At 33.6% G+C, this 17,472-nt stretch overlaps 1 protein-coding gene across 2 annotated transcripts in view; it reads left to right on the top strand.

The window, feature by feature from the left end:
* The window catches only part of LOC149777015 (neural-cadherin-like), a 149,821-nt gene that overhangs the window by 75,007 nt on the left and 57,342 nt on the right, over positions 1–17,472 (top strand). For both annotated transcript variants that reach the window (XM_089941765.1, XM_089941766.1), the window contains exons 18-23: positions 836–1,095; positions 3,264–3,409; positions 7,759–8,031; positions 10,263–10,478; positions 14,476–14,590; positions 15,425–15,603. In XM_089941765.1, the coding sequence (XP_089797891.1) occupies positions 836–1,095; positions 3,264–3,409; positions 7,759–8,031; positions 10,263–10,478; positions 14,476–14,590; positions 15,425–15,603 (1,189 nt within the window). The remainder of the gene's footprint in view (positions 1–835; positions 1,096–3,263; positions 3,410–7,758; positions 8,032–10,262; positions 10,479–14,475; positions 14,591–15,424; positions 15,604–17,472) is intronic.

The following is a 17,472-nucleotide window of genomic DNA, read 5'->3' as shown; positions in this document are numbered from 1 at the left end:
ATCAAGAAGTTAGTGTTAGGACTGGTCAGCCTGGTGTCAGAATAATGTGACTGGGTGGGGCATCATGCTACATATCTGCATCATGATGCCCCGGTGCTAGACATCACTATAAACTGCCACACTGCAGACATCTTAGCAATATGACTGAATTTTTTTAAAGCTACGTTAAAAATCCAAATCACACACACACACACATTATTAGAATAAATAAGATACCCAGATCTTTAGCACATTATGTAAGCAGATCGATTCCATTTGTTACAAATTTTTAGAGTAAATGAGATAGACCCAGATCTGCTTGCACATTATGTAAGCAGATCAATTCCATTTGTTACAAATTATTAGAATAAACAAGATAGACCCATATCTTCCAGTACACTGTGTAAGCGGATCAATTATATTTCTTAGGAATAATCATTAGAATAAATAAGATAGACTGAGATCTGCTATCATAGGGTCTGTGTTGTTTGCAGTTGGATGTAACTTGTATATGTGTATATGTGTATATATATATATATATATATATATATATATATATATATATATATATATATATATATATATATATATATATATATATATATATATATATATATATATATATGGTATTAAGAATGGCAACACATGATATAAAGTTTACATGATTTCTCTGTGTATTTTTTATGCAGAAACTGATTTCAAACATAATTCTTTCGTTTGACATTTTACACAGAGATAATCATATGCAAAGTAAAATATGATGGATGTAGTTAGAGGTAGTTTAAACCTAGAGTTAAGGAAATGTGGACCTAATTCACTCAAATAGTAGATAATAACTCAACCATTTCTATTTCAGCAAGTTGATTTTGATAGTGGTGAGACTAATTTTACACTGATAGCATATGCTGCCGACAATGGACCTAACCTGAACAATACTGGTAAAAAGTTCGGTGCAAGTACCACAATCTACATTACTGTTACTGACTACAATGATGAGAAACCAATATTTGAGAAGGGAGATAAGCTAGTTACTGTTCCAGAAAATGTTCCTGTTGGTACAAGTCTAGCTTCTTTCATTGCAAATGACAGAGACACCGGAATCAATGGCCTGTTTGAGTAAGTGACTTTAAAAACTATTTGTATGTCACACTCACATCATCCACTTACTCTGCCCCTTTTATTTTCTCATTGTTAATACTTAGTACCTGAGATTTCCTGGACATTTTCCTGGATAAAAGAAGCTTTTCAGAGAATATGAGGGAGTCATTTAATCCTGTCAACTCATGCTTGAATCATGAAAATGTACCTTATGTCATTCATTTTGTCATACATTTTAATAAGATATTTGAATTTATGGATATGATTGAGAACCATATGCAGATGTGTAAAACAATAGCTGCCCTACATGGTTGGTCTTGTCGGGTGCTTTCATCACTTAAGCAATAGGGATGGCAGTGGAGGGTGGAATAGAAGTTGGAAACTGATAAAAGGTTAGGGATAATGCTGCTTTCTTCCATTCATCCATATATTTATCTTTAGAAACTTTACAGCACGAGTACACACAAAACAACCTGACACAGACAAATGCAATTTTGTAGGCATCTTTTTATGCATTGATATCTGATCTAACTAGATTTTTCATCCACTTAAAATAATTGTTTCATTTTTTAAAAAGTTTTTGAACTTTCTGAACTTTGACTTTTTGTGAAAACTCATTGAGAACTATTATGAAAAAATGGCTTGAAGTTTGATATGCATGTTTATGTGCATATGTACATGAGCTTGTTAGATTTTTGGGCCATTTATATGATTTATCCAGGCTTTGTGAGTTTTTGGACTCCAGATCCTTTGATTTTAGTTAGGTATATAATTTACAACACATGTCTAGTCTGGACATTTTATCCAGATTACCTGCTAAGTATTTGATTGCAAATTCATTGTGATTTTTAAGATTCCATTGTCAGAAAGTTCCTTCTGTTATTCTAAAATAGTAAATCTAAAACCAGACTAAATGGGTAAATGATAAAATAAAATTTAGATAAACCACTTTTTTTGTACAGTCTTTGCCATGTATTGATATAGTGAATTCATATATGTTGGTGACTTTCAATTCACTCTGTTTTTGCACAAATAATGTCATTTTCATAGTGGGAACCATTCCAATTTTATTGAAATTATTACTTTTTTAACCTCAAAATTACTCCATTTCATTATGGATCACTGCCATCTCACCTCTGTCTGCACGTTTTAGCCATGGATTCAGCCAATGTGGGTATGTGAGAAAGATTGCCAGTAGCTTCTTGTGAGTTGGTGGTTCTTTCCAGGGTTTTCCCAGTTCTTCCTCCACCATTTATACCGGCCACCATGTATAGCCTATCTTGTGCTGAAAAATGGCGTTAAACCTACCACAACAAAAACCATTTCGATCACTTTCTGTTTCCAATTTACAGTCTGATAATGGTGAACTGCAATTTAAACATGCATATCTTAATTACTCAAGTGTATATATTGTGTTGTTGCAATTAACTGGTTGTTTGTTGTTTGGTTTAACACCATTTTTCAGCACATAATAGGCTATACATAGTTTTCCAGTATATCTGGTGGAGGAAGGTCTTGGGAAAAACCATTGACCAACAGGAATCTATTGGCAAGCTTTCTCACATACCCACTCTGGCTGTGCCTGAGACTCTAACCCACAAAGACAAGGATGAGATTCCAGTGATCTGTAAAAGGCGAGTGCTTTAGACCACTTGGCCACCCGGTGGCTCAATACAATTCATTTGTAAAAGGTGACTAATAAGGATTATACCTTGATGAAAAAACCTGCACAAGAAATCCAAGCCAGCGTACATATGATATCAACACTTAATGAATAATATACCTTTGCAGTTTTTTTCACAGTGGACTTATTTGTAGGAGATGGCAAGAAAGAAAACTATGTATTTCAGCCAAAACGCATTTTTAATCAGTACAGTTCAATGCTAAAATTAAATTGTTGGATAAAAATTTGAACTATGTCTATCTTTATGCTCAGATTCTGATTTTTAAAACTGCTTATCTGATACACACACACACACACACACACACACACACACACACAAATCATTAGTGGCTCCTACTGAATGCACAGTAGGCTGAGATCTCTCAAGTTTCAAATACCTCAATAATTGAGCTTGTCTAATAATTGATTTCCATGTCCAGTCTAGTCATCTGCTTAAGAATAATCTTTACTTCATTATTTTAACATTGATCAGCTGTACAAAATATATTCTTTCTTATTTCAGTTATTTCATAAACCTGAAATCAGATTCAAAGCGTCAGTTCAGGATACAGCAGAACAGTCAGAATTTAGGTGAAGTCTTTGTGAACAAGGCGCTTGATCGAGAGGATATTCCAACATATATTCTTTATATACTAGCAATTGATAGAGGTAAATACAATATTTTACTGTTATCACACATCTCTGTAAGAACCAAGGAGGATGGTGTTTCTTGTTGTGATTGTGGATTTAGAAGGTTTGGAAAAAGAAATCACCTAGGGTCAAACAGTAAATGATACTTGTTATGATGCCATGATTAGTGCTGATTAATGCTCTTCCAACGATTGAAAAACACTCAAGAGTGAGTCATGCCTTTGCTTAAGGATGAGAAATATCCTCTAAAGGTCATGGTCCAGGTGAATGGTATTTATAAATTGCACCTTCCTGTGAGGTAAGAGAAATGATCTTGTACAGAGAAATCTGATGTGGATCTTGTTCATCGGGTCTTCATCACCACACTGGCCTTCTTCTGGTAACTGGTCACCTAATCCTGGTCAAAGCACCAGGCACCAGTCACCAGTCACTAAACTTCCTGCTCTGGTTACCTTGAAATATTGTGATCTGTACTGTTATTATCTGATGTTGGCTTGTCCATTAGGTCTTCATCACCACAGTGGTCTTTCTCTGGTCATTGGGTCTTGGTCACATCACAGGGCGCTGGGAACCAGTCACTAAACGTCAAGCACTGGTTACCTTTTTCTTTTAATCCCTATAAAAGGTGGGGAGCCCCTTTTTGGAAATGAGTCTTCCCTCTCCATGGTACCATGGATGTCCAACCCTTGGTTTCAAGGTAGGGCAGATATGATAGACCATGGAATTGTTTCATCCTCTCTGGCTTTGACCAACAAAAAGGAGGGGCATCACTACTCACCCCCTAGACAGTCTAGAAGGGAGCAGAGTTCCCATTCACCTAAGGTTTCACTAGTACAGTTAGACGCATCATCCTCAGTAGTGGCTTTGGGAGGGGGCTCAGGATGTTTCTGTTATTTCTATCATAGTGGACTCGAATGAGTTCTCACCTACTATTGGAGTCCCAGCTCCTTCTCACCTGTCAGGTCATGTATCAGAGAAAGAGGTAGTTTGGACATTGAATAAAGCTTTGTGTCCTATGCTTCCTTCTGTCTCTGAGAACATAAAGATTCTTTCTTGCCTTGGGAGCTTTTTGATGGCAGCATCTTGTTCAGTACCTTCTGCAATCTTTGATGGTTCAGGAACTTGAAATAAAATTCCTGGGAAGAAGAGTCTGCCATGCAGCAGAACGGATAGTCTATCCCTTCTTCTACCTTTTGGTGACTGGTAGTTTGCCTTCAGCTTTCAAGCCGATTTATTGGCTTTGCCTCCCCCCAGCCCCCAACAAGCAGGGAAATTGGAGGACCAAAAACACAAGCCCCTGGCCATTGCTCCAAGAGTTTTAAAGCAGGCACAGAAGTGTGCCCACCCTGATCACCCTTTGGAACCCTCTCTCAACTTCTTTGACCGGGTGCATTCTCAACAATCTGGCAAGGAGCTCTGATTCATAATTTTTATACCATATTGACCCACAAGTAGATTATTTCATGACAGTGAGGCTATAGGCTTCAAAGTTTTTGGCAGTATGGATGAGGCAAAGAAATTGTCCTGTTGTGAGATTCTTAAAATAATCCAAAGTTCCAGATGACGTGGGTGGATCAAGTGTGAGCAAACTTTCCAAAGACTGAAATGCCCAGTTTGGAATCGGATGACTCAAGTCTTCAAACCGAATATCACCTTTTAGAAACACTAGTTGTGCATACACATCTGAAAGACAATTTAGATAAAAAAAAATAATGAACTGTATGGAATTAGTAAATTTAAACTTGCATCAAAAATGTGTAAAGTGTCCTTTGAGTTTTGTTGATAAATAAATTTATGAATGTATGAAATTTATGTCGATGTTCATATGTTTCTTCATTTCTTTTTTGAGGGCTTTAACATTTTAGCCATTTAAGGAAAAATTAGGGACTGAGTTTGGGGGAAATGCCAAGTCCTTAAAATTATTATAACTGTAAATGCTCTAAATACAAGGACGTTTTCAATTTATTTTATATCACACTCACTGAATATTCATGAATAAACTAGTAACACATGCTATTGCCGTGAATTTAGATAAAAGCAGAGGATTCGGAGCTGCTAAACTCCATCAAACCTTCAGATACTGAAAGTGGTATATATATGCATTCTTAAAACCATAAACTGATGAATAACTGATTATATTAATTAAATTGACAGTAAATAGCATAATATAAGAACACAAAAGAGAAGAGCTTTTGTTCAGATTGATTATTTATAGGAATGTTAATTTATGGTACAATTTGTATTGCATTTTCCAAGTCAAGTCGCATCCCCAATTAAAGTTTAGAAACAACATTATTATTAACATACTTTTTAAGAGTTGTACAAATTGTTTCCACTGAATGCCTGCTGAATTACATACTCAGTGAAAATGTGTAACGTAACAACCCATCATCACTGACCTACCATAAACATGTGATGAGCCATAGTGGCCATTTTACTCTGGGTGTCCAATTATCTTGGAATCTATAATTTGAAGTGCGGCATATTAATGCTTGCAAAAGACATGATTTGGGGCTCGTTCAATGCAGAAAGAAAAGTGTTATCTGTCAGACAGCGCACTCCTTAAAATAACCATAAAGTAAAAAGAAACAAAAAAACTTAACCATTTCTTTGCTCTTGCTTGTTCTTTGTAGTGTGAATACTGTGGGAAAGGCCATAGCATCAGCTATATGTTAAACCCAATTTCATTGGTTAAAAATAACACATCTCTATGCACAGAACAAATTAAATTCTCCATTCTGTAAGAAAGGCGAAGCATCAATGCCGTTCATTAGTAGGTCACTGACCCGGCCGCAATGGACACTCGTAGTTACTGAAAACAAAACAGCTGAGTACCTATTTCAAACTCATCCTAATTTCTTTATTTTTGAAGGGAAAGTGATAACATTTTCAAGAGTTAAAGAATGGAAAGAGAGCAAGATGGTGGTGTAACTTGTATTATTCTGGTTTATGGGAAATCCATCAAAATTTAAGGTTAATTATTATAATTTCACTGATCTGCCATTGATTACCTATTATGATATCATTGGTTCTCTCTATCACACCTATGATATGGAATATTTAATTTATTTAGAGGTAAAATTAATGATAAGAATGACTAAATTTACAAAAAAAGAACCAATTTGTTATTAAATCAGTGATTTATTATCTTGGAAAGAAAGGTAATGAAGAAAATGTGGGTGTTAATTTAAAAAAATACTGCTGATGATGAGTGAATGCTAAAGTTCCATGAGAGCAAGATCTGGAATGGAAAATTAGCACATTTCAGGTTAACCAGGTATTCAAGCGTGTTAGGGCTGTTCCATTAAAACATACATGGGACCCAGGGAAGGTACTTTTAAACTGGGGTACTCACCCATATATGGAATTTAGAATTTTATTATCATTTTAATATCAACTCTGTGAAATTAAAGTACCCTGGCATATATGTTTTTAAACGGCCTTCCCTGTGTACCATGTGTGTTTAAATGGAACAGCCCATAATGTTTTCATGAGCTATTTCAATAAATGATAATGTCTATTGCAATAGTGTCAGTGTCCAAGGAAATTATGACAGTACTGTGCAGAAGACAAAGTTAAGATGGCAAAACTGTCAGAGCAAATTAGATTATTGCATTATTTTGGGCACTGCATTTATTACTGGAATTTTCATTTGTCCCATTAAAATGTTGCATGTCTCCCAGATTTGGAGGGTACCTTTGGCATCCAAGGTACAAAACCAGGGTGAACTATACACATTCTGCAGGCTCATTAAGCAGCTGTAGATCTGGGCTTGCTTGTGCCGTCACTGTTTAGAAGTGCATTCGAGATTGGTAAATATTGTAAACCATAATATTTTTGGATTGCTGAATTTCTGCAAATTCGTTAAAATTAACAAGTCCATGACCTAAATTTAGCAAATAACTGATTTCCTATATTATAAATTGATTTAATTGGTGTCATAGCACATCATATTTTTGCAAATTGTCTATCTTGCTAAATTTGCTAAAATATTATGCTAACATTTATTTGATTTTTAAGGTATAGTTTGGTGTTTATTTAATTTGGCATGTATCAGTAATCAGAGATAATTTTCATTTGAAGATTTGTGGAATATTATTTTTAAGCATTACTATTTGACTCAAAAGTAAAAATATTCATGCAATTGAACTCTGGTCATCCAGATGAAACATGATGATCTGTACTGTTCATTTGCATGGAATGCCACCAATCTTTGTTATATAGATAAAATCATCATCCCCTCACTGGCCCAGATAATTTACATATTTCTCTATTCTGATATGAAATTACCAACTAATAAAAGTTAGAATTTTAAAAAATAAAAGTAATCTTCATATACATGATTCTCTTTTTATTTTATTTTACAGGAAACCCACAAAATACTGGGACTGCCACTCTTACAGTTTCCCTAACAGACATAAATGACAACTTTCCTCGATTTGCTGAAAATTATCGTCCTTATGTTACGGAGAATCTGGATTATAATAATGTGCCTCTCCAAGTACTCTATGGCGGTACACTGGTTATCCGAGGTGTTGACCCTGATCTTGGTCCCCCATTAGGTGATAATGGACCACCATTCGAGTTTGCTTGTGGAAGTTCCACATTGTGTACTACTTTCACAGTTGATTTTGATCCAGGTGAACCATTTCATTCAAGGAATTTCTCCTTTGAATTCATCTCTGATCACATTAATATTAGGAAAGAAGGTCTGCTACCTCTTGAATCCAGCAATTGCAAAAGATGAAATATTTTTTCCCCATCTATACAACATAAAAACAGATAAGAAGTTCATACCCATTACCTCCCTTGCCCGCTGCTAAATGGCTGTTGTCATTTACTCAGTTTTAGCATTTAGTGGATACTATCAACATTGTACTGTAATAACAAAGTCATTAATGCATATTATAAACTTAAATATAATGAATAGTAACATTCCAAATGCCTGAGATATGCAAAGATTACACATCGTTAAGAAAGTAGAAAAGGAGGATCAAGAGAACTACATTCCAGTATCCATTTGCAAATTATTTGAAAAGCAATTAGGTAAAAAGGTCTATGAATTTTTTTAACTTCATATTCTTTTATAAGGCACAATCAGGATTTAGAAAATATCACACATGCCAAACAGAACTCACAAAATGAATAGATCTTTGGCTGCTAAAAATGGATAATGGTTCTTTGACTGGTATTGTTTTTCTTGACATCAAGAAAGCCTTTGGTCTAGTTAATCATGCTGCATAAATTTAAATGTTACATGTTTGTTGATTCTTCTTTAAGCTGGTTTAGATCAAACCTAAGCAAAAGATTAGAGCAAGTAATCATTGGCAACATTTGCTCACAAAATTGAATATTCATTCTGGGGTCCCTCATTGATCTGATTTAATTTCTCTTCTCTTATTTTTGTAAATGATTTTCCATTATTGAATGAAATAAGTATCAATAGCAGCATAGAAGGTGAACTCTTATTGTAAATAAAAAGTTTTAACCTGCACAAAAATATTACAAAAAACAAAACAGCTCAGGGGCAAAAACTCCTTGGCACTCTGAAGACTCGCATTATGACTGCAGTTTGGCATCATGTACAAAAATTATAACTCTATGTCATCTGTCCTGACTTCACATGATTATTTCAACAAATATCATTGGAATTCATCCAAATTTGGCATGCAGCTTTATGGTGATGAGACCTTTAACAGGATTGATTTCCATTGTTCAAGAACATCTTTTATTGGCGTTAAGACATCTAATTTCCTATTCTCCTAACTTTGATTTCTGAAGAATAACTTCAGAACGGAAAGTTTGATTTCAATGAAATTTAACATTCACATTTATGTTGCTAAGACCTTGAATAAATTTAATTCCCAGCATTTTGCATCCTCATTTAGAAGAGTTATGGTCGATTCTCAAGCTTTTGTTCCTCAAACACGTTTCTTTGGGTGTTTTTTCAACAAATTGTAGTGAGCACCCATCACTAATGGCTCTAGTGTGAAAGTTCTTTACAACATAAGCCCATATTGCCAGAACCTGTCATTATACTGACAATTATTACTTGTTTCACTAAAACTGACCATGTAGGGTTATAAACCTAGAAAGGATCTCGGCGTGGCTTAAGCATTATTGTTTTTCCTTTGAAACTTTCACATTTCCACGGATATTTTGTGTTAAAAGTTTATTTTCACCTTTTTCAACTCCACATATTTTTTGTGAATGAACATGTACACATGTAAAAGTGCTGAAATTCAGAAAATAATTTTCATGCATGTTTCATTAAATATTAAAAGTTTCTCATTATCATACATTAATGGTATACAGTTAAACCTGATATAAACGAGCACTGTTGTGAAAAGACCACCTGTTTTTAAGGACCAGATACTCTGTGCATTATCTAAACTATTTACCTGTCATACGAGACCACCTGTCTTGAGAAATGATATTTTGTTGTCCAAGGGTTGGTCCCCAAAACAGGTTATACTGTATCTTCAGCATTAATTTATTCATCATCAAGGGTATCATCTTTTGTGGCTTGGAGGAGAATGCCAGTATTTAAAATTGTGGATTGCTGAAAGTGGCTCCATTGTCTCCATAGAAAGATCATAGTAGGGTTTTAAAATCCAGAAAATTTGGTATTCTGTGTAAAAGGTGATGAATTCAATGGTTAATACATTTCTGAAAGATGTATCAGAAGTTACAGAGTTGCTATATCTGCTTTATTTGCGCCATTCGGCATCTTTTAAAATAGTAATCACCATATAGCTCTACTTTGCTACAGAGGTTTGGTGCATTTGTGCCATTTCAGTCTCCATCACTATATACTAAAATCACCTGGAAGATATAATAATTTCTGTTTCTTTTTTAATTCAACATATAGCTGGAGATAATGGGAATGGATCAGCTCATGTAAGAGTTAAGGGAAGATTCGATCGTGAACAAAACAAATTCCTCTATCTTCCAATTGCCTCTAAAGACCGGAGAGGTAAACAAGATCAGATGACAGGAACCAATACGCTGACCATTGAAGTTAGAGATGTCAATGATAACCCAGTCGGTCCGGGTCAGAAGAATATCCTTGTTTACAATTATAAAGGTATGCTTGCAGCTGTAGAGTGATTTTGTTTACCCCCCCCCCCAACATTATTTGGGAAAGAAAACAAAACTTACATACATTGAGATATCCCTGTTTATCTATTTATTTTTTGTTGTTCACCCATTGTCACACAATTTTATGTCACACAATAAGGAAACGTTGTACTAAATTTAGTGGTGTACTTGTCCACTGAGCGATTATATGTTGGAAAGATTTGATTTGAGGTTTTATTATTGGCTCTGCTCACTTAGGAACTCAATGGATGTTATAAAGGTCAAGACCTTTCTGATTGTTTTGTTTTTTGAGTAAATGATTGTATATGAACATGAACTAAAATCTTGATAGGTTCCGTCTAGGGGTGGGGTTGGAGAATGTAAACTCTTAACTTTTACAATTACCCTCAAAGAAATATAAAATAAAGTTAACCCCTAATGACATTGTATATCGTAGTCTACAATCAGGAATACAGATTAAGATCAAAGGACTATATGTTGATATGCTGCTGTATAAGAAGTTATTTTTGCATGATCAACTTTCTTTGGCTTACAATCTGAAGAGCCATTTTCATTTACTATCTATCCATCCTTCCATACATCCATTCATCCATCCACAAAACAAGGAATGTAAAAACCATACCCAAGCTAGTTTGGAAACCGTGGTACCAGAAGTGCAAGGCATTATATATGAACGAGGGTATTTATAGAGTACATTCGTGCTATTTTGTCACACTACACATTTTGTTGGGAAGCTGTACACGTTACAGGAGCAGTATTCTGCAGTAGACGTGTGTTACACATAAAATTTCATTCTTTCTTGCTATTCATATTGTGTGATAGATGTGTTTTATATATTGGATGTTTTGGAATTTATTCTAAATTTTAAAGATTAAAATTGACACCTTTGAAATATAACATCATGCTATCGGTTTGAGTATATAGTGTCTACTTAGCATGATTCGTTTATTCATATCTCTTATTTCCAAAAGAGGTATATTGTATCTAATATTAATGAAAACAGACAGTGATCTAGATCTAATTCATATCCAGACAACTGGTCAAACCCAGTAGATGTATATCTGTTTTGCTCTGATTGAATGTATATGAATCATATGTTTTCATTGATCAAGATAAATCTGGGTACAGAAATGCATCATAACAGTTGGCAAAATAACATTTACAAATGTGAATTTAATTTTCATAGGAAAAAAATTATACAAATTGCTATTGAAGAACTTTGATACATTCCACTCATAAAAATAAATTGAAACATTTTGACAGCAATCTCTATTTTTAAAACAACAATGTGGCTCTTTTGCAAGAAGAGTTTTGAAAGGGATGCAAATCTTACTGGGTTAAATTTATTGGGAAATTTCTATGAGTTTATCATTATGGTGGGCTGACATAGTCATGTTACCTGTAAAAACAAGATACAGATTGTCAAATAAAGATCTAACGGATATAACAGAGGCTGTGATTTCTCCATGACTTTCACACATAATGGAAATCCCTTTCTGGAATTTTTCGTTGGTACATTTTCAGTTTTATGGGGAGCAGATTTATGTGAGAACAGTATCTTAGAATATCACTTTGTAGTATTTTCAGAACAAATGTGTGTTAAATAACCTCAAATAAATAAAGATAAAACTCACTGTTCTTTGTCTTCATATTGGCAGAGATTCTTTGTTGTGACCGTGGTGCCTATTTGTACGCATTAAAGCGACATGTAAGAGCTAAGACATTGCCACTGAATACAGTAAACTTTTTCTCTGCCAACTGCACTTATCAGTCACTTTTAATAATTAATTAATGAGAATGCTTCAATATTACTGTCAATGACATAAAAAAGTAATTACTTTTCTCTCTGGATAAAGCATGTAGTCATTGACTCAAATATCTAGACACTAACAGTAATTATTTTTCTCTTTGGATGAAGCATGTAATAATTAACCCAAATATCTAGACACTAAAAGTAATTATTTTTCTCTCTGGATGAAGTTTGTAGTCATTGACCCAAATATCTAGACACTAAAAGTAATAATTTTTCTCTCTGGATGAAGCATGTAATAATTAACCCAAATATCTAGACACTAAAAGTAATTATTTTTCTCTCTGGATGAAGTTTATAGTCATTGACCCAAATATCTAGACACTAAAAGTAATTATTTTTCTCTCTGGATGAAGTTTGTAGTCATTGACCCAAATATCTAGACACTAAAAGTAATTATTTTTCTCTCTGGATGAAGTTTGTAGTCATTGACCCAAATATCTAGACACTAAAAGTAATAATTTTTCTCTCTGGATGAAGCATGTAATAATTAACCCAAATATCTAGACACTAAAAGTAATTATTTTTCTCTCTGGATGAAGTTTGTAGTCATTGATCCAAATATCTAGACACTAAAAGTAATTATTTTTCTCTCTGGATGAAGTTTGTAGTCATTGACCCAAATATCTAGACACTAAAAGTAATTATTTTTCTCTCTGGATAAAGCACGTAGTCATTCAGTTTTCAGTTAGCATGAAGTTTTCAATATACTGGTCCACTGGTATGGAACAACATTCCCAGTGACATAAGGCAGGCTCCTAGCATTTCATCTTTTCACAATCAATGTCTTAAATGGATGAAATCTTTAGAAAATGTAACAGTTCTAGTACAAAAAAATACCGTCTGCTTTTCTGTAATTTTACATCATTTTCATAGCTGAATTTTTCAATGCAGGATTATATTTTATGTTTTATGTATGTTTATGTTTTCACTGATGCCTGTGAATGTGTTTCAGGCTTAATGCTTTGAATTTTAAAATTACTTAATTATTTAGTGTCAAGCCAGACTCTTCACATCATGTTGTATATACTGTACATATTTTACATAACAGATAAAAGGCCTCAAGGTAGATTAGTTCTGTAACTAATTGAGTAACCTTCTCTAAATCAAGTCTTTATTATTATTATTATTATTGACCCAAAGATCTAGACACTAAAAGTAATTATTTTTCTCTCTGGATGAAGCATGTACTAATGAAAATTAGCAACTTTCCTAATTATTATCGGGAAGATTAAGATCTTTATTGTCTGTGTTGTTTATTGATGAGCCTAGCAAGTATACTGTTTAGGTAGGTAAAACAGGTTTCATTATATCCTTATAAAGAACACTTGCATTGTAAAGTTTCAATTTCCTTTTACTAATAAAGAATTGTAGTTGCCTTTCTTGTGTTTGTTTTTCTTTTATTTTGTTTTGTTTGATGTTAAACTTGATACTCTTGATCTGTTCTTACTACTGTGGAAAGTCTATAATGAAACACTGTCTATATATGTGACCCAGTTCTGACATCGATATAGTTTCATAACATAAAGGTTGCCTTTGGCAACACAATGTATCATCAAGATAATATACATGAAATTCATGTTTTATTACTGCTGAAAAGCTTAAAGATAAGCCATATTTTCGTTCAAAAAGACTTGAAGTGATCTCAACACCGAAACTTCAAATATGGTAATCATTGCCCTAACTGTGAGCAAGAAAACTTACACTGATTCAGGAATTTAATTGCGGAACACAATTATTTGAATTCTGATTATACGTATTAAGACCAAACTGAATACAACCAAAATGAAGTTACCATGGGGAAATTTGCTATTGAATACATCCAAAATCAGGTTACCAAGGGGAAATTTGCCATTGAATACATCCAAAATCAGGTTACCTAGAGGAAATTTGCTATTGAATACAATTGAAACTACAAGATCTTGTGAAATGTTTGTGTCAGAAATGTTGACTGCTTATCAGAGATAAGTGTAAAACCCATTTGATAAAGAATATTTTCTTCTAGCACTGAATGTCAGATATAACTTGTAGATTTTTTTCCCCATCAGACTTGTTTTTAAAATTATCTGTTACATGTAGCTCGAGAGACTCACTAATGTAAATTGTATTTTGTAATTTTTTGGAAATTCCTTTTTTTTCCCTCCTAATTAATGCCTATTTCTTACTCTTCCAGGACTGTTTAAGAACATCCCGATTGGGCGAGTGTATGCAGCTGACTTGGATGACTGGGACGTTGTGGACAAGAGATTTGAGCTGCAAAATGCAGCTGTTGCTGGTAGATACGTCTCGTAAGTCTGCTGTAATGAATGTCATATTTAAAGATCACCTTTAAGAATTTATTGATAAATTGATAAAAATCAGTTGAAGGTTTCTAAGGGTCTATTAGTATTAAAATTTACAAAAGGGAAATTCTGGGAATTTATCTTGGAGGGATCAATTCTCTTGGTTTAGCCAAAAAATAAATTGTCAACATTTGTTGATCTGCCTCAGAAATGCAGCATATCTGGCAAAGATATTTTTCCGTGATTAAGTTAGTGGTAGGTGGCAGTTATGAATCTACTAAAAATTGGTACATAAAGTTATAAAGGTCTAGTTACTTTGTATGTTTAATTCACATGTAAAAGCTTTTTTCCATTTACCTTTTGTGCCAAAATCAGCTTCTGATATGCAATACTCATTATAACACTGTCCATGGGAGCCATAAATATGTCACCTTTTAGTGTGACTGTCTAATAATGATATTCCCTTTAATAATGTACATAAAACACATACTTTTACTTCCACATGATTATACTTACGTTATAACAGGAACTGTGTTGTAACAAATCGGCTTATAGCATATATGTAAAGATGTTGTGTATGGTTGTAACATGATTATTACGTTAGACATACGCTCATCAAATGATAACTAGTTTATGGCAGGTTTTAGAACATTGAAGCTACGTTTATCCTAACTTCATTAATTCCAATGTCTTAGTATTTTTATGACAATTTCTAGAGATAGATTTCCTCTGATTGTTTTGAAAAGGTTGTTTATTCACAGTTCTTCCTATCTGAGCATGAAAAATGGGAGATGTTTCTGGATTAATGAGTTTTGATTGTGCTTTTCATTTGTTTTCCAGAGTTGACTCCACCTCGGGTATTATCACACTGTTGGAGAAGGTTCCCCCAATTACCTTCACAGTAACTGTCAAAGTGACTGATGTTATCAGTAACGTTTCAGTAATGGCAACTGTAACAATAGAAATTGTAGAACTGTCAGAAGAGGCTGTACGTAATAGTGGCTCAACAAGAATCAGTGGTAAGAATTTGATAACATTTGGGATTAAAAGTATCATCATTATATAAAAGTATCATCCCTACCGATGGTGTTCTCGTCACATATTGTGAATTAATTTACTTTTAAGTTATCAGATATCGTTGCAGAAAATTATATTTTTGTCATGATCTTAGTTTACAGATATTTGTCTCATCGAGAAAGGGCTTTTCAATCTGCACAGATGAATTACTTTTCACCGTTTTAAAATTTATAGTTTATAGCAACCATTAATTTCTACAATTGTATACTTCATGAGTTATGCTAAATTCACATTTACTCAAAATGTGATATAGTAAAACAGGTGACTTCACACAATATTTCATAGACAATATGACACAATGATTGCATTCGATAGGAAAGAATAAAGTTCTTAAAGAAATTTCAAAGGAGTTACCTTCATTAAGTTTCATAGTGCTTCCAGGGAAGGAAAATGACCAACTATTGGCAAGGAATAAGTTTCGAAAATTAGTCCTAAATGTCTCAACATCTTGCTACAAAGGAACAATTATTACAGTTTTGTTTATTCCATCATTATTTTAAAATTATGCATTTAAATGCAGAAATTCTGCTAGGGCAAAAGGTGCAAAAATCATGCAAAACTTAAATTAATTTTTTATATTTTGGAAAGAAGTGATGCAAAAAAAAAAACAACCACAGAAAAGATTTAAATTTATGCAAAGTAACCCGCTTCACATACTCTGTAATTTCTGATCAGGTTAAAAAAAAGCCATTAGAATTTTTGAGAAAAAGATAACAAAACCAACATAAATATATAATTGGGAATAGCCAGTTTGTATCAAAACTGGCAGTTCTGAATCTGTTTTAGAATATTTGGAAATTGTTGAACTATTCATAGTGGAATAGTGTCTTTTAAGAAAAAGATAACAAAACCAACATAAATATATAATTGGGAATAGCCAGTTTGTATCAAAACTGGCAGTTCGAAATCTATTTTAGAATATTTGGAAATTGTTGAACTATTCATAGTGGAATAATGTCTTAGAGGGGTCGTTTCATTGAATTGAGTGTTAGAACTGCATGCATACTAAAGTAATAAGCTTTACAAAATATCAGCTTACTGTAAGGCAGTGACTCTTAACCTTTTTGAGTGGCAACCCACATTAGGCTTGTGGTGTTAGCCTTGCCACCCTTCAGATGCTAATAAACCACGTGGATGGGAATTTTCAAATTATTAATGTTGAGTTTGGTGACTCGCTCAAAACAGCACGAAGACCATGTTTTGGGTTGTGACCAAGGGGTTAAGGACAACTGTTGAAAGACAGGGCGGGTGCTTATCTGTAGTCGATTTCCATTCCTGTAATTGCCTTAATATACAAGTTATATCTAAATCCATATGATTTAGCAAATTGTAAAAATATTCCTAGCAACTGCTACTGGTGTACATGACTAGCCACAAAGTTCTGGATTATTCTATCATTTACTTTTAAAGGCTTTCATATTTGTCTATATTTTGCAAACAATTTTGTACCATTTGTCTGTATAGGTCATGTCCCCTTCTTTTAACAGCAGATTTGGATCTTGTATTAACATGTGCATGACTTTATGTTATGGTCAATGTTTAGGGGAACATTTTCAAGCATGTACTTGTAGGCATTTTTTTACAGAATAAAAAGTGACTGTTAAATATATGATATTATAAACAGGTTAAAATAGAGGCTTATAAAGTGCATGTACAAATCATTCTATGCAAATACAATAAAGATTGTTAATAGTATATTTGTCAAAATAAAACTTTCTGCCTAGACTATTTTCCTGGAGCCATGGTAGTTCATTTATCAGGCACATAATCATAAGTTGCCAGTTTGACAGAAAATGGACACCTACATTCGA

The sequence above is a fragment of the Sinohyriopsis cumingii genome, chromosome 18 (genome assembly GCF_028554795.1).
Source record: "Sinohyriopsis cumingii isolate HCF-2022 chromosome 18, ASM2855479v2, whole genome shotgun sequence".
NCBI classification, from domain to species: domain Eukaryota; kingdom Metazoa; phylum Mollusca; class Bivalvia; order Unionida; family Unionidae; genus Sinohyriopsis; species Sinohyriopsis cumingii.
The sequence above is the reverse complement of the archived record's forward strand: the minus strand, read 5'-3'. Positions and strand labels throughout refer to the sequence as shown.